The following is a 26973-nucleotide window of genomic DNA, read 5'->3' on the forward strand; positions in this document are numbered from 1 at the left end:
CTCTCTCTCTCTCTCTCTCTCTCTCTCTCTCTCTCCTCCCTCGTCGTCACTTCCTCTCACCTGCGTGCAGCGCGCATCGTGTGCTTTTCTGCCCCGGTGACGTCACGCGCCCTGCAGTAGGGGTGGATGGATGGAGCGAAGAGAGAAACACACACACACACACATACACGCACACACACACACTCCCACACACACACGCGCGCACGCACACGCACACCCACACACACACTCACACTCACACGCGTACACCGTCCCGCACCGCACGAGCCTTTGCCGGCTGGAGCGCGCGAGGAGGAGCGGAGCACGAGCGGCAGCTTGAGGAGCGCGAGCGCGGGACAAGCGCGGAGCTTTACGGGAGAGCGGGAGGAGGAGCGGCCGGAGCGCGAGGATGATGATGCAGCGCGCGGGACAGAGCGCGGACACGCGGGGACAGCACCGTAAGATACACACACGCACACACACTCACACATAGCTCAACACACACACACTCAGGACGGCACCGATAGATAGATAGATAGATAGATAGATAGATAGATAGATAGATAGATAGATTTTTGTCACCCGTAGTCTCAAAGATACATTCTGCAACAAAAGAACAACAAAAGATGGTTCTTCAAAGGATCTTTAGTAAAGTGATTTGTTCTATTTAGAACCATGAATCTACATAGAACCCTTTTCATGATTAAATGGTTCTCTGCGCGGTGAAACGGCTCCTCAGATTGATGGAGAATGTGTTGCATATCGTTTTGTATAGCACCTGTTTGGTAATGGTTCTGTACAGCACCTAAAAGGGTTCTGTTATTGCTACGATGTCAAGCTTGTTACAACAGAAGAACCCTTTTAGGTGCTGTACAGAACCATTATCAAACAGGTGCTATATAGAACCATATACAACATTATCCATCAGTCTGAAGAACCATGCAAAGAACCCTGTAATCATCAAAGCCTGCTCTGAAGGTCCATCTGGGCTCAAACCTGTTCAAAACGCGTTAAAACAGAACTGGTTAACACAGACCTGCGCGCGCGAGTTCATGGAACTCCAGATGTGTAAATGTAATGATATGTGGTACAATAATGTTCCCTAAATAAAGATACTGAAGACGGAACCTTCTTCTGAGAGGATAGATAGATAGATAGATAGATAGATAGATAGATAGATAGATAGATAGATAGATCGTTTCAATTGGGCATTTCATACACAGTTCAACAGGCACTGCAAAATTGCCTATTTTACAAAAATAAAGGCAAAAATAAAATTATATATATATATATATATATATATATATATATATATATATATATATATATATATACTACAATGCTGTATATAAATGTATATAAAATAAACGCTGAAAATAAAATAGGAAATAGTACCTGAGTCTATATATATATATATCCAATATCAAATATATATATATAACACATATGGAAAAAAGAATATATACATCGAAACATATAAAGAGAATAGAAGGGGTGCATGTGGTTCTTTGAGCGATGCCATAGAAGGTTAGAACCATTTTGTTTCCCTAAAGAGATGTGTGAGTGCGAAGAACCTCCACATAATGAAAACGTTCTTCAAGCATTTAAATTATTTTTCCTAGAACCTTTACACCATGTGGAGGTTCTTCACTCTCACATCTCATTTATAAAAATGTTTCTCCTCTGACGTCACACCCAGACCCTTTCCTTTCATATGTACATATATACCATATATATAAGCGCACATGGATCAGTTTATAGATACACAGATCAGCCTTGTCTATCAGACTGACCGTACTGGCCGGTCGCTCACTGGTCATTATGGTTACCTCCACTGATACTGAGCACTGCAGAGTAACATCACTGCTGTTCACCATCATCACTACTACAACATCGTTTATGTTTATTCAGCCGGCGTCATTGGTGATAACTGATTAGTGTTTTTGATCAAACAGAGCGATCAGGCCGCGTGCGTGATCGATATCAAACACACACACACACAGTCAGAGAGACGCTGCGCGCACCATCGCCTCGCAGCCTGTACTGTAAATAAACAGCGATTTAAACTCAGATTTAATGTAATTAAGCAAACATGCATTTAAAACGCGGTTTAAATTAGCACGTATGGAAATACACACACACACACACACACACACACACCATTCTGCACCCACGAGCTAAAATATATTTTTTTTGGTGTTAAAATATGAAACCATTGTATTATTAACACATCTATTAACGTTAAAATGATTAGTGAAAAACGCAAAATCTCGTAATTTAAACGCAAAATAGACGTTTTTCTGCTTTAATCCGATATAATCTGATGTCATTGCAGTTCTCGAGGCGCAATAGTTTGTGTATAATAGTAGTAATAATCGTAATAAAACTAATAATAGCAATGTTGTTGATTAAAGCAGATAAAGTGTTTATTTCGCTTTTCAGTTACGAGATTTAGCATTTATCACAAATTCAACACCATTTTAACGTTAAAAATGGGTTAAAATACGTTTATAGTGACGTTCAATCAGTGAAAAGGCTAAATCTTGTAATTGAAAGTCAAAATCAACCTTTTTCTGCTTTAATCGAATATAATCTGACATCACAGCAGTTTATATGCTGTAGATAATAACAGTAATAATAGTAATAATAGTAATGGTGTTTATTAAAGCAGGATTTGGCCATTATATTCCATTATATTCCATTATATTCCATTATATTCCATTATATTCCACATCTGCTCTTCATTCTAATCTGGTAATCTGCCAGCGCTCCAGATCAGCTCTGAATGTGCAGACGGACTAAAACCGACCTGAAATATCGATAAAGGCGAATAAGTGTGACTGAAACGCATCGCAGCAGCGCGTCTGGGCTTTAAGGGGCGAGTTTGGGGGTCAGTTCTGCTGAGAAATATGATTAATTTGATATTTCTGATCGCAGTAAAAGTGAAGAGAGGCTGAGAGGCTGCAGATTAAACGCAGGATTAGAGATTAACAGTAAACACACAGCGGATCTAAACATGACTGTCTTAATGAGGAATGCGAAGGGCCGTTAATTACCCGGCACATATTTACATATTTAAATATTTACATTATTTAATTATGATCAAAATAAACAATCTCTGATACGAAACAGTGCAGATTTCAGCCTGAGTGTTCAGCATCAGCACCAACACCGATCACTGTTATTACTGTCGTTATTACAGTCGTTATTATTAGTATTATTAATTATTATTACTATTGTTTGAGTTATTGTTATTTATTTTTATTAGGGTCATTACTGTTATTAGACCTGTCAATATTTATTATCAGAGCTTTCATTTATAATTCAGAAAACGTTCTAAAGCTGCAGCGAGCGCGCGAGAGATGGCTCTTCAAGGGTTCTTTAGGAAATGAGGTCTGTATAGAACCATGTGCGTGCTTTGAATGGTTCTGTGCATGGTGAAAGCGTTCTGCAGATCGATGGGGGATGTACTGCACAGGCCTCTACACAGAACACTTTTGAAAATGGTTCTAGATAGACCAGTTTAAAAAGGGGTTCTTGGTTCTAAATAGAACCGTTGCTTTTACTAGAGAACACTTGGAGAACGTGTTTTTTTATGAGTGTATTATTATTATTATTATTATTATTATTATCAATAGTAATGTTAATTATGGTGCTTAAATGTTTGCATTGTGACTGAAATATTATTGTTGATTACTAAAATAGGTACATTAATACTGACACTAATGCCAACGCTAAATATTCATATTAATTTGAATATTAATCTGCAATATTAATGAATATTAATTAGTTTTTCCTCTCCCGTGTTTTTCTCACTGCTGAACGTTTACTTTCTATATTAATATCATTCAGTAGTTGAAAATCTCTATTATTAACATTTCTGTTGTTTGATCACGTGACTGAGCTACAGCGACCGTGCCTGATTATTTACTCCGTAATTAATTAACGAGGCCGTGATTAAAGGCGCGTGAGGATCCTCAGTGAGGTGCTGAGTGTTGGTTGTGGGTGCAGCTCCTTTATTCTCCGGCTCTTCTCACACTCAGTCTGACTGATTTCATTTCCGGTTTTGTGTTTTTTTTTTCTAATTAAAGGCGCTCGCGCTCTTCGGTGTTTCACTATTTTAGTGCATGTGCGCGCGCGCGTTTCTCTGTGTGTGTGTGTGTGAGCGTGTGTGTTCAGTATGTACAGGCTCGCGCCTGCGCTGCTGACTGTGTTACTGATTGTGAACGATAGAGCTTTTAAGCGCGCGCGCGGAGCTTTTACAAAATCTCACCGTTTAGACCAAATTAAGGCATTAATTAAACACGAAACATACTACACTCACATTCTCTTATTCCTCTTATTATTATTATTATTATTATTAGTCGTAGTAGTACTCATTAATAATAATAATAACAATGTGCATTATTCCTGTTAACGGCTTCTTCACCATTGTAGTAGCACTGTTATTACACAATTAATGAATAATAATAATAATAATAATAATAATAATAATATATGTATTCTTCATGTTTATCTGCTATTGTAATAATACCGTTATTACACAAGTAAAAAAAATACTACTAATAATAGTTTTTATTCTCCATATGTTCTGCATCATTACTGTTACTATCTATCTACAATTGTTATAACATGGTTATTATGTGTTATACGTAATAATTATTACATTTTTATTCTCTACATCGTCTCCATTGTTCCATTGTTAACAGTTTATCCACCGTTATTACACCTTAGAAATTATTACAACAATGTTTATTAGCGGGGTATTCCACATTATTCTTGTTAACGATTTATCTACTATTGTAATGACACTGTTATTGCATAAGGGATAATAGTAATGATCAGTTTATTCTACATGTATTCAGAATGTATTCCTACTAATGGTTGATCTATTAAGGAACTAACATACTAACACTCCTCCCCTCCTCCTCCTCCTCCTCCTCCCTCCTACTACTACTACTACTACTACTACTACTACTAATAATAATAATAATAATAATAATGTTTATTTCCCATGTTTTTTGCATGAATTCATATTAATGGTTTGTCTACTGTCGTAATACCACTGTTATTACACTGTTATATGTCACAATGTTAGTTACATACACTGAATTGTGACATAGTCTACAGTATGAGCTGGCAGTAACCCCCTCTATACACACACACACACACACACACACACACACACACACACACACATGCACACTCTCTCTCACACACAGAGTCTCAGTACTGTTGGTGGGAAAAGCTGGCAGAAGCTCAAAGTGGTTCCAGCTCTAAATCATCTAAATACCACCTTCACCCCCCCCCACTCTGCTCCCAACACACAGTGCATACACACACACACACACACACACACACACACACACACACACAAACACATGTATGCACTGTATGAATGTGAACAGCACTCAGTGGTGGCAGATGCACTGATTAGAATTTGAATAAAATGTGTTACATCAACACAGATTTTACCACAGGTAGCCATAATAATGATGAGAAGAAAACGAAGATGAAGAAAAAGAAGAAGAAGCTTTATTCGTATTGCAGCTTTCATGCAAACAATGCTTCACAGAGGCTTAGAGACGAAAAAGACACCATAAAAATGATAGAAAAATAAAATCATACAGGAACATAAAAGCAACGTAACCATAAAAATAAGAAACATAAACCAATAAAATGATCAATGATAAAGGTAAAAATGTAACAGAAATAACATTAACAAAGGTAAAATCAGCAACAATACAAATAGAAATAATAAAATAAAAATAATAAGAGCAAAGATAATTAATAAAATAAAAATAAGCCAAATAAAAACTACATTTTAAATTTCAGGTGCACAAAAACAAAGATCTGCCCCACTGATGGATCAATAGTGAATCTAATCAAAACGTTTACCGTATTTATTTCAGTGTATATGAAATAAATCAAACAGATAAGTAAATAGAATAAATGAAGTAAATGATTTAGTGTTTTTCTTCTCTCTGTTGATTTTAATGGTCATCTTTCTCTCTCTGTGTGTGTGTGTGTGTGTGTGTGTGTGTGTGTGTGTGTGTGTGTGTGTGTGCGTGTGTGTGTGTAGAGTTGCCGGAGTGTGCGGGCTGCAGTCAAACGATCCTGGATAAGTTCATCCTGAAGGTTTTGGACAGACACTGGCACGCTCAGTGTCTGAAATGTTCGGACTGTCACACGCTGCTGGCTGACCGCTGCTTCTCCCGCGCGGGGAGTGTGTACTGCAAGGAGGATTTCTTCAAGTAAGAAAACTTCTAAACTATCTAAACTGTCCATTAACCTGCTACAGACAGGCTAACACAGCTAACACACCCAAACCATCTAATGCATGCACTAACCCGTTAAAGCCAAACAGGCTTATTCCAGACAGCAGTGCAGACAGATATACTGTGTGTAGAAAGACAATTTGGCGGTGAAAAAAGTGTGTAACGGAGCGTATAAGGGTCTGTGAGGGTCTGTAATAGTGCGAGTGTGTGTGAAGGTGTATAATACTGTGTGAGGGAGTGTAATTGCGTGTGTGTGTAATGTGTGGGCGAGGGTGTCTATTGAAATTATGTAACAGGTGTAATGGTGTAATTGTGTGTAATAGTGTGTGATAGGGAGCGTGTAATTGTGCGTAATTGTGTGGTAGTGAGTTTGTGATGGAGAGTGTGGGATGTGAGAATGATAGTGTGGTGAGTGTGATAGTGAGTGTGTTACTGAATGTGTGAAAATGAATGTGTAATGGTGTGTCTGTGATAGTGAGTGTGTGATAGCAAATGTGTGATTGAGAGTGTGACAGTGAGTGTGTGAAGACAAGCCTATTATAGTAAGTGTGTGACGATGAGTGATACGGTGAGTGTTTTATAGTGAGTGTGTAATGGGAGTGTGTGACTGCTGAGTATATTAATGAGGGTGTGAAAATCAGAGTGTGATGCAGAGTGTGTGAGCATCAGGGTGAGATAGTGAGTGTGTGATGGTGAGTTTGTGATGTGAGTGTATTATAGTGAGTGCATGATGGTAAGTGTGATTGCAAGTGTGATAATAAGTGTATGAAAATCAGTGTGTTGTAGTGAGTGTACTTTAATAAGTGTGTAATGACAAGTGTGTGGTAGTGTTATGTGATTGTGAGAGTGTGACTGTGATGTGTGTGAAAGAGTGTGTGATAGTGACTGTGTGATAGTGAGTGTGTGATGAGTGTAATAGTAAATATGTGATATGAGTGTGTAATGATCAGTATGTGATAGTGAGTGTATGATGGTGTTTTATAGTGTGTATTGCTGAGTGTCATGAGTACGTGATAGTATGTGACAGTGAGTGTGTGTGGTAATGAGTGTCTGCTGGTGAGTGTGATGTGTTATGATGAGTGTGAGATGGTGGTGCATGTTAGTATATGACTGTAACTGTGTGATAGTGAGTATGTGATAGTGAGTGTGTGATGGTAAGCATGCGATGTTGTGTGTGATTGTGTCAGTGTGTGATGAGTGTTTGATGGTGAGTGTATGGTAGTGAGTGTATTATAGTGAATGTGTGATGTGAATGTGTGTGATAGTGGATGTCTTATAGTGAGTGTGATAGTGTGAAAGTGAGTGAGTGAGTGACGGTTTGTGTATTTCAGTAAGTGTGTCAGCGAGTATGTGATGGTGTGAGTGTGATGATGAGTGTGTGTAATGCTGAGTGTATACAGGCAGTGTGAAAGTAATTTTGTGATGGTGATTGTGGGCTAGTGTGATGGTGAGTGTCATGCTGCGTGATTGTGTGTGAAAATGCATAATTGTGTGTTATGGTGTGTGATGGTGTTGTTGAGGGTGTCTAGCAAAATTGTGCGACAGTGTGTAATGTGTGTAATTGTGTGTCATGGTGTGAAATATGTATAATGCTGTACAATGTGTGTAATGGTGTGCAATTGTGTGACAGTGAGTGTGATTAAGTGAATAGTAGTAAGTGTATGACAGTGAGTGTGTGATGGTGTTTGATGGTGTGTGTGACAGTGAGTGTATTGTGGCAAAGTGAGAACATAAAAATAATCATGGGCGCATAATAATGAATGCGTGGTAGTGAGTGTGTGTCTGTATGTGTGAGACGGTGTTTGACGGTGAGGGTGTGACAGTGAGTGTGTGACAGTGAGCGTGTGATGCTGAGTATGACAGTGAGTGTGATAGTAAATGCGTGAAGGTGTTTGATGGTGAGTGCATAACAGTGAGAGTGTGACAGTGAGCGTACAGTGGCATAGTGAGCGTATAATAATAATAATAGTGAGCGCATAATAATGAATGTTTGAAGGTGAGCGTGTGATGCTAAGTGTGATAGTGAGTGTACGGTGGCAAATGCGTGATAGTGAACGCATAACAATGAATGTGTGACTATCAATCAAGCAATTAAGGCCCAAAGACATCGTCATACTGAGGATGACTACCACCACCTAGCTAACATTCTAGCTACACATATTATACACAACACACGACTGTTTACCTCACAATTAACTGGCTTTTCAGTCAGTTTTCACAACTGACAGAATACACAGCAGGTAAAGGCCAATTCTCTAGAGTCCCTCCTTTTACAGCACTAGGAGTAGATGTTTAAAGCGAATGTTGAAGATTATGATGTTCTCATCATTTTTCAGTACTGATCTGTTTTCTTTACTACCAGCTGACAGCAAAGTGTTTTCATTGGCATCAGAGAACGTTTTATTTAAATGAGCAGAAATCTGGGGGTGCTGGCTTTCAAGCAGAGGGGCTGAGGCCGACTGAGCTCTGCTGCTTTTTATGGCTGTGGAGACTTAATGGTGATTCACCTGAAATATATTCCTGAAATATCTGAGCAGCAGCAAAAGCTTCCTTTGTCTTTCCATCTGATCTCATCGTTGTTCATGAGAAATCACAGAGATATTAAAGTGGTCTATTTTTTATATATGAATGTACATATAAATATATCGCTGTTGTCGGAAGAAAACCTCATATCTCCAAAAGGGTAACTTTCCAGGAGAAGAAAAAAACGTACTTTACTTTTAATGTAAGTCAATGGAAACATACTTTTTTTAAGTCATTTTGGGTCATTTCTTTTAGTCCATTCATCATGAAATTTATACAAAATATCCAGGGCAACAGGTACTTTCACATTATGTCAAAAACTAGAAAATGTCAAAAACGGAGATACGAGGTTTTCTTCTGACAGCAGCGAATATATATATATATATATTACTGTGGGCTGGTGTGGCGTGGTGGGATGTGTGTGGTTCTCCCGGTTCACGGTGTGATGAGTCACTGGCTGAATGTTCTTCACTCTCTGGCGGAGTGACAGAGTTTCTGCAGCAGAACCATCACTCTCTCTCTGATTAGAGTGTGCAAACGCTGACTGCACACACTGCCAGCCAAAACACTCACAGCACTTCAGCATGGAAATACAGAGTGGACCGCTTTATTACCACTGTGTGTGGGGGGGGGCATTTAGCTCCAATCATGAACCACGCAGAGCTGCACTGTCCTGCTTTGTGTATACAGCACTGTGCAAAAGTCAGAGACCCCCCTGCATTTATTTCGATTCCAACAAAACAGACTTTAAATACAAAAAAGCAGAAAATATATTTAATAACTAAATCTAATCTCAGCTGTGTGAGTCAGTGAGTCACTCTTCACCCTTATTTCAGCTTCCATTCTTTTCAGGAGACTCACTTTCAGCTCCTCAAAGAATCTGCAGACACACCTCCAAAGTTCAGTCTTACACTCTCACAAAAGATGGTTCTTCAGGCGTTCTTTAGCAAAGACAATGGTTTTGTATAGAACCAGGAACACGCAAAGAACCATTTGCATGCTTAAGGGCTTCCTTGAATGGTGAAACGGTTCTTCAGATTGATGGAAAAAGGTTCTATATAGAATCGTTTTGGAAATGGTTCTGTATATAACCAAGAAGCGTTCCTCTATTGTATAAAAGCTTGACATCATAACAAAAGCAGAATTCTTTTTGGTGCTTTATAGAACCATTTACAACACGTTCCCCATCAATCCGAAGGAATTCACCATGCAAAGAACGCTTTTAGCCTTCAAATGGTTCTTTGAGTGTTCATGGTTCTATAAAGAACCAGCATTTTACTAAAAAACCCATGAAGAACCTTTTTTAAGAGTGTAGAACCACTTGCATGCTTAAATGTTCTTCAAATTGATTGAGAATGTGTTGTGTATGGTTCTGTATAAAACCTTTTTGAAAATGGTTCTATATGGCACCAAAAAGGGTTCTTCTACTGTAGACAAGCTAGACATCAAAACAATAGCAGAATTCTTTTTGGTGCTATATAGAACCTTTTACAACACGTTCCCCATCAATCTGAAGAACTTCACCATGCAAAGAACGCTTTTAGCCTGGTTCATGTTTCTATGTAGATCCACTGTCTTTACTACAGAACCCTTAAAGAACCATCTTTTTTAAGAGGGTAGAAGTTGGTTGATCATTTTCTGAAGTAATCCCAAAAGCTTTCAGCGATGTTGAGGGCTGGACTCTGGGGTGGTCAGTGGAAATTTGTGTTTTTTGTATATCAAAACTCTTCATTCATTTCCACAGGATAATTTTCCAGCCTCCCCATTTCTCCTCTCTTTGTTGTTGGGCCTTTAAGACTGACGTATGTAAATGAGCTCTGTTCTGCTTGTCTTGTATTGCATCACACAAAAAGCAAACTAGGCCAAAACACTGCTTAGAACTTCAGTGTGAGTGGGCGGGGCTGAACTGCCACAGGATGTGTGTAAAATGTGTTTGTATTTGTGACGTCATAGAAACAAAAAAATCACAGTTGGCTGTTTTCGCAGATCAGTTTCGATATATGGAAAAGGGAGACAGTACGTTTTAAAAGTTTAACAACGTTTACATGCTTTTGTGGTCACTACAGTTCACTAAAACTAAAACTAGCAGTGAAAAAAGTGCTTATTAACTGCACTGTAGAAAGTGGCTCAGAAACAGTATAAACAGTAGAAGCCATATCGCCCCCTACACTTCCTGTAGTGTATTACAGTCTGTCAGAGTGACTGTGTGGATCATATGAACATTATAGAGGCTTTTTAAATGAAACAGTAGAAGCCATATCGCCCCCTACACTTCCTGTAGTGTATTACAGTCTGTCAGAGTGACTGTGTGGATCATATGAACATTATAGAGGCTTTTAAAATGAAACAGTAGAAGCCATATCGCCCCCTACACTTCCTGTAGTGTATTACAGTCTGTCAGAGTGACTGTGTGGATCATATGAACATTATAGAGGCTTTTTAAATGAAACAGTAGAAGCCATATCGCCCCCTACACTTCCTGTAGTGTATTACAGTCTGTCAGAGTGACTGTGTGGATCATATGAACATTATAGAGCTTTTTAAATGAAACAGTAGAAGCCATATCGCCCCCTACACTTCCTGTAGTGTATTACAGTCTGTCAGAGTGACTGTGTGGATCATATGAACATTATAGAGGCTTTTTAAATGAAACAGTAGAAGCCATATCGCCCCCTACACTTCCTGTAGTGTATTACAGTCTGTCAGAGTGACTGTGTGGATCATATGAACATTATAGAGGCTTTTTAAATGAAACAGTAGAAGCCATATCGCCCCCTACACTTCCTGTAGTGTATTACAGTCTGTCAGAATGGCTGTGTGGATCATATGAACATTATAGAGGCTTTTAAAATGAAACAGTAGAAGCCATATCGCCCCCTACACTTCCTGTAGTGTATTACAGTCTGTCAGAGTGACTGTGTGGATCATATGAACATTATAGAGCTTTTTAAATGAAACAGTAGAAGCCATATCGCCCCCTACACTTCCTGTAGTGTATTACAGTCTGTCAGAATGGCTGTGTGGATCATATGAACATTATAGAGGCTTTTTAAATGAAACAGTAGAAGCCATATCGCCCCCTACACTTCCTGTAGTGTATTACAGTCTGTCAGAACACTGTAAAAAGTGTCTCGTCAGATCTACTTAAAAAAATTACTTTATTTGGTAACAAGTAATTGAACCAATTTTATGAAACTTAAAAAAACTACACTGATTGAAAGAATCGTTCACTTAAAGTATTTATTTAGTTTGAACAAAACTAGTTAATTTACTCGTTACAACATGAAGTAATTTTTATGTAGATCTGATGAGACACTTTTTACAGATTGTAATAAAAAGAAAATTGACAGTTTTCAAAAACACAAAAAGTAAATCTATAATGTTCATTGCAAAATTATGGTAATTACTGAGATAAAAAATGTATTTTTATTTTTTCTGCACACTCTTAAAAATGTGTTAAAAAACAACACATTCTCATGGAGCTCCTTGGGTGACATCCTGTATCTGTATAAATAAAAATAATGTATAGCCATGACTTAATAAGGCATGATCTCGTTCCCACACCTTACTAAGTCATGGCCATGACTTAATTATCTCATTCCCATGCCTTATTAAGTCAGTTACTAAGTTACTAAGAGTTAATACGGTGTGGCCACGCATTATTGTTATTTATACAGGATGTCAGCAGAGGGGCTCCGTACATTCTGTCTCAGATTTTTGGGCTACTTTTAACACAAAATGTTAAATCAGAAAACAATATGACACGAAAAGTGTTAAAAAGGGTCACAAGTTAGTGTGTCGCCATTCAATACATCACTTTTTAAAGTGCACGTGAATGAGAGTTTGGTGTTTGGTCTTCATCATAACACTAAAAACCAAAACTAAAATGAAATAAAAACTAAACTAAAACTACCACTTTTCAGAAAATAAAAGCAAAACTAAAACTATCAAATGTAAATGTATTAAATGTAAGACTAACTTAAACTAAACTGCATCAAAAAATTCCAAAAATGAAATGAAAAACCAGAACAAAAACTAAAAATTTCATAACTATAACAGCCCTGCAGGCTACATCAAACTCTTTCATTTAAAATAAAGGGATCAAAACAGGAATCATTCAGTATTTAATGACACCGGCGCTTTAATGTCTATTTTTGGGCTGGATTTGAAATAAATAAATGAAGGTGGGCTCAGACCTCCATATAAGTGTACACGTCTGTATACGGTCAGTATGTGCGTGTGGGAATGAGCTGCCGTCTCCCAATTGAATTTCCCCCCGGCGTCTGAGCAGCGAGGCCCCCACGCAGCAACTTTACATTTCTTCTCCTCTCCGGCTCCTTTTTTTTAGAAGCGAACCTCCCCTGCGGCATTAAAGAATAAAATTAAGTTTGACTTTTATCCAAAACAGGATCAGAGCGGGCTTTTACTAAATCATGTTTGAGAGAGTTTAATGTCACGGGCCACAATGAGAGCTAAGAGGCTAAAAGGCTAGCGAGGCCCAGAGTGCAGGCTAACTTTATTAACTGGCCCGGGGGGACAAAGGGGGGATTTTAATGTTAAAGCTGCCGTCCTGGGGGAGGGAGCAGAGGAGTGTGTGTGTGTTGGGGGGGTTGCATCTTCTTTTCCGAGCGACAGAGCACACAAACTTCACCTTGGTGAAAAAGCGAGTTTATTTAGCTGCGGCTCTGCTGTGATTTACAGTCTGGTCTGACTCAGAGCTTTATGAGGCTTCACTGTGAGTCTCCCCCAAACGCTGCACTACACTCATCTGGGCAATCTGTCAAACAGAGAGGATCTGGCAACCACAAATAGAGCCGTAGGAGGGTTTTTAGCACTTTTAGAAACATATTCAGGGAGAGATTAGAAGGAAATGTACTGCTGAAGTGATCATTCAGCAAAATATCATCTCCTCTTAGCCCAAATGTAGAAGCTTGCTTCTTAAGTTTTAGCGCTGGAGCTACGTAAATAATGTAGCTAAGAAGTCATGGAAGGTTATTTAAAAAATATAATAATAGTACATTTAAATTTCTTGAATTTTTCAAAATGTCATCCCAATTTGCTCAACATGTAAAGCAAGTAAGTCTTGCAGTGTTTTGAAAAACATTTTAGACAAACCTACTGATGTTTATGCTGAGTGTGAATGGAACCAGAGGGTCACAGCATCTACAACACAAACACAGTCGTTTCGTTTGTTGCCCAAACAAAACTTCATCACCTACTGCAGGTTCCTGTCTCTGCCACTGTGGTGTGGTAGTTTGGCTTCTTTTCTATGGCTGGAAGGGTCAAAACACGGGTAACACTGAGGTACAAACAGCTCACTGTAATTTACACTGAATGTCTAACGAGATCTCGCTTTGAAGTAGATAAAAGGACGCAGTGAAATGTCTCATAAACGGAGGGATTATTTGGTGCACTGTAAAAAGTTTCCCATCAGTTCAACCCAAAAATGACTTCATGTGGTAAAAAGTAAATTAACTAGTTTTATTCAGCTCAAAAATTACTTTGAAAGAATCGTTTATTCAAAGTATTTATTTAGTTAATTTACTTGTTGCCACATGAAGTGATTTTTAGGTAGATCTGAAGAGCCACTTTTTACAGTGTATTTTCCGTGATAAATGTGTGACATTATGATCAAATTTAGTGCAACTTTGTTCACACTTAGCACCCTTCAAATAATTATCCAAACATGGGATATTTTACTGTGTACTCTACCTGCTTAATAGCTAGAACCTGGTAGTTTTTTTCAGTGTAATTTATTTAGATTATCTTAATATGTACCCCATGATACACTATAAAAAGTGGCTCGTCAGATATACTTAAAAAATTACTTCATGGGGTAACAAGTAAATAAATTCGTTTTATTCAACCTAAATAAACACTTTGAATGAACGATTCTTTCAATCAACGTCATTTTTTAAGTTGAATAAAACTGGTTCAATTGCTTGTTACAACATGAAGTCATTTATTTAACTAGATCTGACGAGACACTTAAAAATAAGCATGTTTTTCACTGCCAGTTTTAGTTTTAGTGGTAGTTTTAAGTTAATCATGGCTGTCCAATGAAAAACATGTACTTCCAAAATTGTACCTTTACAGGAGAAGACACAAACATTCTCAACTTTTAATGTAAGTTAATGTAAAGATTTTTTATTCCAAGTGATTTTGGAGCATTTCTATTGGCCCACACTGCAAAAAGTGTCTCATCAGATCAACTTAAAAAAATGACTTCATGTGGTAACAAGCAATTGAACTAGTTTTATTCAACTTAAAACTACATTCATTGAAAGAATCATTCATTCAAAGTGTTTATTTAGGTTGAATAAAACTTGTGGTAACACCTTCTATGAATGTCGCATTTGTAAGCATCTATAAACACATTTATTATATGTTATAATGTATTCATAAGGCATTATAAACGTGGTTATAAATATTTATAAAAAAGAATTACACTGAATTACACTTTATAGCCATGTTTATTATACATTATGAATTGTTAATATAATGCATTATAAATAGTGTTAATAATATGTTATAATGTCAGTGCCAAAGAAGTCAGTCCCAGCTTGGAGAGCGTAAAGTAAAGACAAATACCAAGCTAACGGTGGTGAACATTACCTTTCCCACATTGGGTAAAACACTGATGGCAGCTCTAGTTTAAACTCTGACATTTGAAGCCTGTAATGTGCTTTACTGTGAATGTTTTAGTGTTTCAGTAAATCCTTCAGTAAATACTTCAACTTGAAGCCTCACTCTGAACACTGGAGGAGGCTTTAGTACAGTACGCTTCACTTTACTTAGAGCGGACAAATACGACTTATGAGCTCTTATAATTTGTTATGATCAGTACTTATAATGTATTATGTTAACAATTCATAATGCATAATAAACATGGCTATAATGTATAATGCATTTTTATAAATATTTATAGCTATGTTTATAATGCCTTATGAATGCATTATAACATGTTATGAATGTGTTTATAGATGCTTACAAAGGTGACATTCATAAAAAGTGTTACCAAACTTGTTAATTTTCTCGTCACTACATGAAGTCATTTTTCTAAGCAGATCTGATGAGACACTTTTTACAGAGCATTCATTATGAGATTTTCTCACAATGTAAAGGACGGCTGGTTTGTTTAAATGATGTAGAAAAATAAAAATGTACAAAAAAAAGAGATACATGTTTTCTTTGAACATTGACACAATATCTAGAACTTTTGGCACTGAAAGCTCCCAGGTGTTCATTTTGTATTGAATAAAGGGAGAATCGCTGTTTTCTTTATGACCAAAATAAGACTTACACTAACAGCTCGGTTGCAATTATTAGCCTGTATCTCAGTGGTTAGGCTAGCAGTCAGGATTCCCAACGAGAAGATCAAAACAATATAAAATCATGAATTGTGTCCGACTGATGAAGCTGAAGGACAGAAGGCTGCACACAGAAAACATACATTGAGCAACAGTGTCCTCTCTTCTGGCTTAATAAGTACAGTGTTGTCTGTTCTTAAAAATATATGATTTTCATGGTTTTTTCTTCTAGTTAATTTAGCTTCGTGTTCAAACTCGTCCTGAAGTCTCTGTTGAATGTTTCTGAGAGGGTCAGCTAACCTCACCGTGTCTGTTTGCAGGCGCTTTGGGACGAAATGCGCGTCCTGCCAGCAGGGCATCCCTCCGTCGCAGGTTGTTCGGAAGGCGCAGGATTTTGTTTACCACCTGCACTGCTTCTCCTGCGTGATGTGCAGCAGGCAGCTGGCCACCGGAGACGAGTTCTACCTGATGGAGGACGGACGACTGGTCTGCAAATCAGACTACGAGACGGCCAAACAGAACGGTAAACTGACTGACCGTTACTGCTGCTCGTCTTGCTGCTGGTTGATGATTTTTGTTGTTATTGTTCTTGTTTAATCCTTTAAACAACAGGCTTATTATTTAGTAATGATTTAGTGCAGGGGTCGGCAACATGCAGCTCTGGATCCGCATGCGGCTCTTTTACTGTCCCTGTTGTGGCTCCACAGCAGAATCAGATTTGTAGGTAAAAAGTAAAATAATCCTCCTTTACAGTAAAATAAAGCTCTGCTGATCGTTCAACACAGTTTAACAATAAATGGTCTTAAACTCTGGAGTTAATGTAGAACTGCTAATTCACCCTTTAACCCTGAAGATCAGCGCAGACTGCTGGTCACCATAGCAACACAGGTGATAATCCCGACTAGCTAGTAGTTAATGAAAAGGCAAAGAGAGAGATTTAAGATGAACATCGATAATTTGGAGATGAATGGACTTATTTGTGTTTATAATCACTCCAGCTGGTTTCCTGATACGTTTAATCTGCAGTGAGAAACTGACAAACACTAAAAAGTCTCAATGTTCAACCTTTTATGAGGCTGAAGTCAGTTTCTCATTCGCCAGCTTCTTGTTTGAATTCTCCCGTTCCACCTTAAATGGTGCAACAGTTACATTCTGGCGCCTCAGGCACCATTTAAGGTGGAATGGGAAAATTCGAACAAGAAGCTGGTGAGTAAGAAGCTTCAGCCTCGTAAAAAGTCAAATGCTGAGAGACATTTTACAAGAAACTGTTCTACTTTTGAGGAAAAGTTTCCTGTTCAGAGATGCGAGAAAAGCAGCTATAGCTGAGCTAAAGCTTAAAGCAGAGCAAAGTAAGTCTGAGTTTCGTTTATATTTTTTTAGCCTAGCCTAGTTCTTTAACACATACTGAGACATATTTACAGCCAAGATGGTAAAATGGACATTTAATGTTGTGGCTCCCCAAGTGCTTTGATTTTTATTGAAAGGACAAAATGGCTCTTAATATTTGGGTTGCTGACCATTGGATTAAAGAAAAGCCTAGTCAGTTTTTCCTCCTTAGTCCAACTGTAGTCAGCCAATGCGCCTTTGTTTTTTTATTGTTTGTTTGTTTTTCATAAAAAACTAGGGATGCATACACTGTAAAAAGTGTCTCGTCAGATCTACCTAAAAATGACATCATGTGGTAACAAGCAATTGAACTAGTTTTATTCAACCTTACAAACTACAGTGATCGAAAGAATCGTTCATTCAAAGCATTTATTTGGGTCGAATAAAACTAGTTAATTCACTCGTTACCACACGAAGTCAATTTTTAGGTAGATCTGACGAGACACTTTTTACAGTGTAGATCAGTACTAAAGACCGCCGTTCTCTATTTTTTGAACATATGGTTAATTTTAAAAGACTGACATGATCAATTGTCTGACAATAGTTTTTAAAGTACAGCTAACCTTGCCTGAATAAGTAATGGGTAATTATTGGCCTCAAAACAAGTGTATGAAGTAAGGAAGAGTGGACATCGAGCACAAACCAACCACTCATGATTCCAACGTGTGAACGCCACCTCATGTCACGTAATCACACATTATTCATAAGTGTTTACTTGTAAACACTTGTTGTTTTTGCACAATGTGAAACGTGACTTTTCTGTAAGGGAAGTAATGGAAGCTTATTAGCATTAGCCAGTTAACATCGTACAAGTTACATTTAAATTACATTTACTAATCCAGAGCGACTTACAATTTGATCATTTTACACAAGTACGTGAAGGTAGTGTTAGGAGTCTTGCCCAAGGACTCTTATGGGTGTAGTGTTTATCCAGGTGGGGGATTGAACCCCAGTCTACAGTGTGGAAGGCAGAGGTGTTACCCACCACACTAAACCAAGCACTACACGTCTCAATCATCACTTACTCGCCTCAACACATGTGGACTTGTTCATTAATCTTGATTATATGGTTTCTGGCACTATGACTGGAGCTAAGGGCTAAAGTGCGTTAGTATTGAGAACTTTGCTTGCATGACCTTTGATAATCCTATGACATTAAACAGGAACCAGTTAACCAGGACCCTTCAGGGGTTCCTTTAATGTGTCATACTGAGACACAATGTATCTCATAAAGAGCTGAACATAGAACCATGTGAACACAGACTCGCTCCCCTGTTTTTAGCCTACCTGACATACTACTACTGTGGAGCAAAGACAAGGCAGGACGTGTCTGTTTTACAGTAAACCTGGAGATGAAGAGAGTGAAATCAGAGTCCAGCTCGGTGACGTTTGAGCGTAAGTGTTTTAAATTCAGCCTCTGATCTGACCCTTCATGCTCCTGCCTCTGAAAGCATCTCCCGCTTTATTTATGGAGATTTCCTCAGGCTCCTGATTGATTATGTTAAGTGAAGCAATGCGATTTTACGGCAGGGCCCCAATAACGTCCAGCGGCCAGCCGGCCGTTCGGTGGAGATTTACGTCCCCCGGGGCCTCTCAGAGGCAGTTTGAGGGCCATATCGACTGGTCTTGTGAGAACCACACACGCACGCACAGACTGCTGCCCACTTCCCACACCTATTTACCCCCCGACTCGGATCGGAACCCCCCTCGCCACGGCCGTTCCTTTCTGATGTAATGAATTAGATTTATCTCGTCAATTAAAGTCGCCTCCTGGCTTGCCTGCGAAGAAGCCGAAGCGATCCCGGTCATGCTAATAGTTTAATAATACAGTCTTCATCTCGAGGAGTTCACTGAGCAAAACAATCTCACATCCAGATTAAATCTGCTGAGGTTTTTCTCTTATTGCGACCAAATCCTTAATAAAAAAAACTCCTGCATTAGAATTTCCTGCCTACATAAACAATTATCAGCAATTATCAGCAATTATCAGCTAATTATCAGCTAATTACTGAGTCTTTTTAGAACTGAATCAGGTGTGTTAATACAGGAAAAACACCAAACCCTGCAGTTACAGTTGCCACCTGCTCCTTATTTTTCTGAATTCACTGCAAAAAATGGTCTTTTGTCAAGTGAAATGATCTTAAATCTAGTTGATGAATCTAATATTTCCCATTTTGAGATGGTTGTGCACTTATTATAAGATTAAGTGAAGCTGACAACAATGTCCACAGGAGAAATATTAGAGCTACTGACTATATTTAAGATCATTTTACTTGACAAGGTACTATTTCTTGCAGTGTTGTCCAGGTTTTCAGTTGCCTGATCCCGAAAAAAATACTTCCAATCTGGCAAATAAAGTGTCCAGGAATCCAAGCATCTTTATATGTTAATATTTCTTAAGTTTAAACTGCTTCTTTTTATCCAGTCACTTCATTAATATACAAAGAATGGGTTTGATTACCTTTAACAAATGGACAAGTGTTTAGGAAAGGTGCGATAACAATTTACAAAAAAAAAAAAATTTAATCAAAAATTTTAAACGTCGCTTTTTTACTTTTTTTCTACAAATTAGTGCACAATTAACACATTAAAAAAATAAAATACAAAATGTGACAACTTTTGCACATTTTATATTATATTTCTCCCTCAATATCTTAAATTCAGCAAATAAACAGTAATTGTGTGTGAAAATGAGCAGAGGTGTCAAACAATATAACTAAAAGCAAAATAACACTGCTTGGTGGTCAGTAACCAGGCAGCTTAATCAGCCAGCTGGTTAATATTAATATTAAGTGTTTGAACAGCTGCGTTTGTTGTTTTTTGTTAGCTGTTTTCAGGACCTGCACAGCCAGCTTTCAAAATGAGGTCAAAACAGCCGTTAAGTACAAATTCTTCAGTTTTCAGTGTCAGAAAAAAGCAATTCAGCAGAAAATTACCCAGAATCCTCAACAACTAAATCTAATCTCAGCTGTGTGAGTCAGTGAGTCACTCTTTCCCTTCATTCCAGCCTCCATTCTTCTCAGGAGACTCACTTTCAGTTCCTCAAAGAATCTGCAGACACACCTCCAAAGTTCAGTCTTAGAAGCTGTTTTCTTTTTTAATTGAAAACAAAAATAAACATTTGAATGAATGCTCCTGGAAACATATGTTTTGTTGATTTGTAAAAAAAAATAATTTAGCACATCTTAAAAAAACAAACTTTCGTTTTTCCACAAATTTTAGTGCACAATTCATATTTATTTGCTGAGTTTAACATATTGAAAAAATAAAACATAAAATACAAAACGTTCCATAACTTTTGCACATTTTATGTTGTATTTTCCCCTTCAATATGTTGAATTCAGCAAATAAACAGTAACTGTGCATTAAAAATGATCAGAAGTGTATCTCAGTGGAGGATTTGTAGTTATTTTCAATTAGAAAATCATTGAAACATGATTTCATTTCCATTAAGTTCAAGTTATTCAGTTTTCAGTGTCAGAAAAGAAGCAGATTCAGCAGAAAATTACCCAGAATCCTGAGTAACTAGATCTGATCTCAGCTGTGTGAGTCAGTGAGTCACTCTTTCCCTTTATTCCAGCTTCCATTCTCTTCAGGAGACTCACTTTCAGCTCCTCAAAGAATCTGCAGACACACCTCCAAAGTTCAGTCTTAGAAGCTGGTTGATCATTTTCTGAAGTAATCAAACACATTCAGTGGTGTTGAGGTCTGGACTCTGGGGTGGTCAGTCCATCGTTCAGCTTCTTTGTTTGATGTGTCCGTCTCCTTTTCTCAGTGAGGTTCTTCTTGACAGCTACACATCCTTTCAGACCCACAGCGCTGAGTCGTCTTCTCACAGTGGAAGGATGGACAGAAACACCTGTGGATGTTTTCAGATCTGAAGCAGCTTGATTTTCTCCTCTCTCTCAGAGATGAAAGCTTTGAGTGCTGTTTATCTGATGGGGGCAGTTTGGGGGTCGACCAGGTCTTCCGGGTGGTTGTTAGGAGACACATTTTCTCTGTAGCTTTTAATCAGTTTGGGTTTTGGAAACTCTAAATCTAATCTTCTCACAAACATCGCCTGGAAAATGAAGAACTTGAATTTATTGGAATTTATTGTTTTGACTGGAAGTTATTTGCATGAAGGGGGATCTCTGACTTCTGCACAGCACTGTGTTACAATTTCACTAACTAGTGGAATTACTGAATAATTTACCGCCAAATTTTGCTCAATAACATAAAATGAGTATGGTGGCAGATAAATGTATAAAACTATTCTAATATGTTAGTCCTGTTCAACATCACACGCTTAAACAATTACAAATATGACATAAATAATTATAGTATTTAACAGGAAGCTGTAAAAAATGTTACATGTATCCAGAATGATAAACAGAGCTGTAGAAAATTCGGTAACACTTTACTGTAGAGTACTGTTCATAAGGCTACATGACACCTACTTAAGCCTGTCATGATGACTGACATAACCCTATATGAATGTTTATAAATGCTTATTCCAACAGGCATCATCTGTCATAAAGGCTACTTTAGATACCTTTGATCAAAATTGGTAAAAGTAACCTTCATAGCAAATTGGAATAAGCATTATAAACATTTATGAAGGGTTATGTCAAGCTTATGTAGGTGTCATGTAGCCTTATGAACAGTGCCCTACAGTAAAGTGTTACCGAAAATTCTTAAATGACTAATTAATTTTCATAAATCCTTATTTAATCAGGCAGATGACACAAATTCCTATAAATAGAAAATTACAGTATATTATTTATCTTTGAATATTTTCTTGTTGCCCAAATATTTAAAATATTGAATAAGCATCTTTTGTTGTCTGATTTAGAGTGTATAGATCTGCATTGTCTAAATTGTTATGGTATATAAAACAACAAAAGTTATTAAAATCAAAAATGTGTGTGTATAAACTGTATGTATGACAGTTTCACTGCCGTCTGTTTAGTGAAGAGCTTTTTTGTGATGTTTCACTGCAGACGACTCAGAGACCGGAGCGAAGCGTCCTCGCACCACCATCACGGCCAAACAGCTGGAGACCCTCAAGAGCGCCTACAAGAACTCCCCCAAACCCGCGCGGCACGTCCGCGAGCAGCTCTCCTCCGAGACTGGGCTGGACATGCGTGTTGTTCAGGTGAGGGACCACTACTGACCCCAAAAGGCTGAGAAGGTCTTCAGAATGACCCTCATCATCTCCAGGCTTACGTGGAATTAAAGAGTATAGCAGATTTGAGTCTGAGCTGACATGCACCCTACGCCAAGTTCTCTTTGGCGCCCCCTACCTGCCAAGTCCCTGCAGCTGTAGTATAGTATCTAGCTAGCCAACATAGGGGCAGAACACAAGGGCAACACAAGGGTGGTGATTTATAAAGCTGGCATACATGCTAGAAACATTAGCACGAGCTACCTAGCGACTGTAGCTTTAGCAAGATCTTTACAAAGTTCTGAAAAATTACAAAAGTTTACTAAATTCTGAGATTATTTACATTAACACACCATTCACGTTTACATTCTGGCGTGCATTCAGTAATACAGTAGTGCCTGGTGACTTTATCCTCACCTAGAAGAGTAAACAATTCACAAACACTTAACAAACATTAAATAAACAAACATCAAATAAACAAACGTCGCTCAGCGCCGCCCTCTAAAGGCGTCATTAACAAACATCAAATAAACAAACATCCAATAAACAAATGTCACTCGCCGCCGCCCTCTATAGGCATCATTAACAAACATCAAATAAACAAACATTAAATAAACAAACGTTGCTCAGCGCCTCCCTCTAAAGGCGTCATTAACAAACATCAAATAAACAAACATCAAATAAGCAGACATCAAATAAACAATCATCAAATAAGCAAACATCAAATAAACAAACATCGCCCACTGCCACCCTCTAAAGGCGTCATTAACAAACATCAAATAAACAGACATCCAATAAACAAATGTCACTCGCCACCGCCCTCTATAGGCGTCATTAACAAACATCAAATAAACAAACATTAAATAAACAAACGTCGCTCACCGCCGCCCTCTAAAGGCATCATTAACAAACATGAAACAAACAAACATCAAATAAACAAACGTCGCTCACCGTCGCCCTCTAAAGGCATCATTAACAAACATGAAACAAACAAACATCAAATAAACAAACGTCGCTCACCGTCGCCCTCTAAAGGCGTCACTAACAAACATCAAACAAACATGAAATAAACAAACATCACTCATGTTACTCTAAAAAAAAGAAGTTAGAACTTTTGTTGCTTACAGAACCATTCATAACATATATATATATATTTAAATAAATCTTTTTATATTACAAATGCACAACACTCACAGCCCTGTAACCTACATTCTCTCTCTCAGGTGTGGTTCCAGAACAGAAGAGCGAAGGAGAAGAGGCTGAAGAAGGATGCTGGACGCCATCGCTGGGGTCAGTTCTACAAAAGTGTCAAGCGCAGCCGAGGAGGCAGTAAGGTGGAGAAGGAAAGCTCGGCAGAGGACGGAGGCCTGAGTGACAGCGAGCTCAGCTTCAGAGGTCTGAACACTTCTCAAAACCTCGCTCTCTCGCTCTCTCTCCAACACTCTCCTTCCTCTCCATTTCCCCCGATCTTCCATATCTCCTTCTCCTCTCCCTTTCACATTTTCTCAAAATAAAGTCCTTGATGAAAAGCTGACAGGCCGTTTAGCGCAGGTTTCGGTACGCGCTGTGTTTTTATGACCATTTGATCTTTGCGAGTCCGTTTTGGGAACTCGTAAAAGTCTACCTCCACTTTTAAAAGGCAATGTTTACGAGAAACGGAAAAAAGCAAAGCGCAAACTCTATAAATTGGGTGAAGCTTTTAGTCAATTAGACAGAAAGCATGTTGGAGCATTGTTACTGAAGCAGCACCGTGTGGTCAGGAGAGAGGATCAGTTTGCATTGCGATCACACAGGCTGAAGTATAAACAGACAATAAATCAGAGACGCTGGCCACGTCTGTGCAAACCTGCCCCCGTTAGCCTAAAGCTAATCCTTTCATTTAGAGCTGCATGCAGCTCTCTGTTTTCCAAATTTACCCTCTCCACCCCAAATGTAGTCGATCAGCCAAGACATGTTTGGTGTCTGAACTTTACTTCTTTAGTTTTAGCTCTGGAGCTACGAGGCTAATGTGGCTAAAATGTAATGGACATTTTTGTACCAATTAGCATCAACAAACTGCATGTTTAAATAATTTCACACTTCATCATATTCAATTCTCCATAATTCAGTATTTGAGATGTAAACAGAGAGATTCAGAGTGGTTTGGTGTGAAACGGTTCAGATGTCTTTACAGTGGTGGTGATAGGAACCAGGGGTCGCCATGACTACAACGCAAATATAGACATTTTATTTGCTATCCAGAACCACCAGTGAACCTACATGAGTCTTCTGAGCTTTTATAAGGAATGTTGATGATGGAAAATAGTGGAAAATCTGAAATAATACGTTTTCTTTGGGGACTATTTTGCCTCACAACACCCTGCATATTATGTATCCCTCCACCATGAATGGATTTTGGGCCCAAATCTTCTCAAATCTATCCTAAAACAGTGTCTCAGTCATCAGGCAGTGAATTCATAACCATTTCATGTAGTAACTTTCTGTGAGGGAGCTTTAAGAGGTGGACGTCTGGTTCCTATCACCACCACTGAAATATGTATTTTGGAGGTACAAGGTTTTGTTCTGAGATGTTTCTCGAAATGGTAACTTTAAAGGAGAAGTTACAATTGCAATCCGACAGCAGCCATAAACACACCGTATATTTGTATATAAAAACTTCCATTACTTTTTAGCCTCATTAGCCTCATTAGCTTTTAGCCTTCAGTGCTAAAACTAAAGAACTTCAAACACTGAACATGTCTTGGCTGATCAATTGCTTTTAGGGTAAGTTTGAAATCTGTAAATTAGATTTTTGATCAAACTATTTATGTAAAGATGTGAATCGTAAACAGCTGCTACATCATTTATGCTAATTGTGCTTTTAGCTGCCGGCTGACTTGTCCTGCATTATGCTAATGGTCTCTTCGTATCTCCAGCAGAGGAGCAGATCCTGTCTGACCTCGGCCACGCTAACGGCCTGTACGGCAGCGTGGGGGACGTGTCCGGCGGAAGCGTGATGAATGGGGCTTTCTCTCTGGAGGGCGGTGGGCCGCCGTACCACGAGCTGCGGGCTGGAAGCCCCTACGGCCTGCCCCAGTCTCCCTCATCGGTCAGCTCGCTGCCTGGCCACACGCCGCTGCTCAGCAGCCTGGGCTTCAGCATGGAGGGGCTTGGGGGGGCAGGGCAGCCAGCCGGGGGTCAGGCACTTAGAGCAGGGGGCCCGACCTCTGACCTCTCCACAGGAAGCAGCACAGGTTACCCAGACTTCCCCACCAGCCCTGCGTCGTGGCTGGACGAGATGGACCACTCCCAGTTCTGAGGTCAAAGGTCATACAGGCATAAAGTGAGCTCCTGATGACATGCAGTGAGGGGGGGGGGCGAACGAGATGGACCAGTACAAAGGCAAGAAAAGGAAAATGAAACAAGGACACTGGACTTTTTTGACCACTGGGCAACATTTGTGCAGAAAGGGGCACCTTTCATGGAACTTTAATGGACTGACCGGTCAGTTACCCAGTCCAGCGTGAAAAAACTGACGGACGGAGCTCCTCCTGCACCGAATGGCACACTGACGGTGCTCCACTGTACCATAATGTTGTTTTGTTTCTATTTATATTTTAAGTCCTTTCAAGACTGGATTCAGCAGTTTTGGTGGCATGAATCTGCGCCGAGGTTTTCCTGAAGCTACGAGCAGCAATACTGACCACTGACCATGTTATACATTAAAAAAAAAAGAGGCGGCCCATGCATGTTTCGGAATGGCGAGCACCACCACGGTCTTTTACGAGCCTTGTGATTGGCCCACGCACTTTAAATCCCCCCGCCTTGCCACCGCACACGGCCAGCGACAGACGAGAGAGAAATGCACAAACCCACATTCAGCACCTGCAGCAGTGCGACAGGAGCAGCTTTCATGTTCCCCACTGAAGACGTTTCGTCCTGTTCATTAATCAGAAATCACAATCTTTTTGATTTGCCAACTACAGAATGTAGAATCTCTTGTGATGAAGGTGTCGACATAAATTCCAATAAGATAAAAAAATATATGAAATAAAATACACGATTTAAATCTATAAGTAACATAAAAGAAGCGCTTTTGGGATGATTCTTCAATTGGGGCACTTTTTTGGCATTTTTCCCCTGATTTTCTCCCCAGTTATTCGTGTCCAGTTCCTCCTGCTGGGTAGGCCTCACTTCATCACATGATGCTATGAAGCTGAAAGGGTGAAGGTCAGCATGGGCTTCCTCTGAGACGTGAAGCTCCACCACATTTTTTCAAACAAATGATTTCACATTGTCAGGAAAGGTACAAATGAGAACTATACAGTAGTTCTATATAGAACCATGAACACTCAGAGGGTTCTATAGAGCA

At 38.9% G+C, this 26973-nt stretch overlaps 1 protein-coding gene across 1 annotated transcript; it reads left to right on the forward strand.

Annotated features, from left to right (window-relative positions):
• The first annotated feature begins 367 nt into the window (after window positions 1-367).
• lhx4 (LIM homeobox 4) lies at window positions 368-26973 on the forward strand. The gene is made up of 6 exons (XM_036578096.1): window positions 368-437; window positions 6062-6233; window positions 16411-16613; window positions 22459-22613; window positions 23846-24017; window positions 25541-26973. Exons 1-6 carry the CDS (start codon window positions 389-391, stop codon window positions 25918-25920), a joined length of 1131 nt encoding a protein of 376 aa, XP_036433989.1. The 5' UTR covers window positions 368-388; the 3' UTR covers window positions 25921-26973.

This window comes from Colossoma macropomum, unplaced genomic scaffold (genome assembly GCF_904425465.1).
Source record: "Colossoma macropomum unplaced genomic scaffold, Colossoma_macropomum, whole genome shotgun sequence".
Classification (NCBI taxonomy): Eukaryota; Metazoa; Chordata; class Actinopteri; order Characiformes; family Serrasalmidae; genus Colossoma; species Colossoma macropomum.

Excerpts from the sequence above, each read along its gene's own strand:
- lhx4 (XM_036578096.1), top strand. The coding sequence starts at position 389 with ATGATGATGCAGCGCGCGGGACAGAGCGCGGACACGCGGGGACAGCAC. Across the intron at positions 22,614-23,845 it reads TGGACATGCGTGTTGTTCAG|GTGTGGTTCCAGAACAGAAG; the intron begins GTGAGGGACCAC and ends TCTCTCTCTCAG. Across the intron at positions 24,018-25,540 it reads CAGCGAGCTCAGCTTCAGAG|AGGAGCAGATCCTGTCTGAC; the intron begins GTCTGAACACTT and ends TATCTCCAGCAG.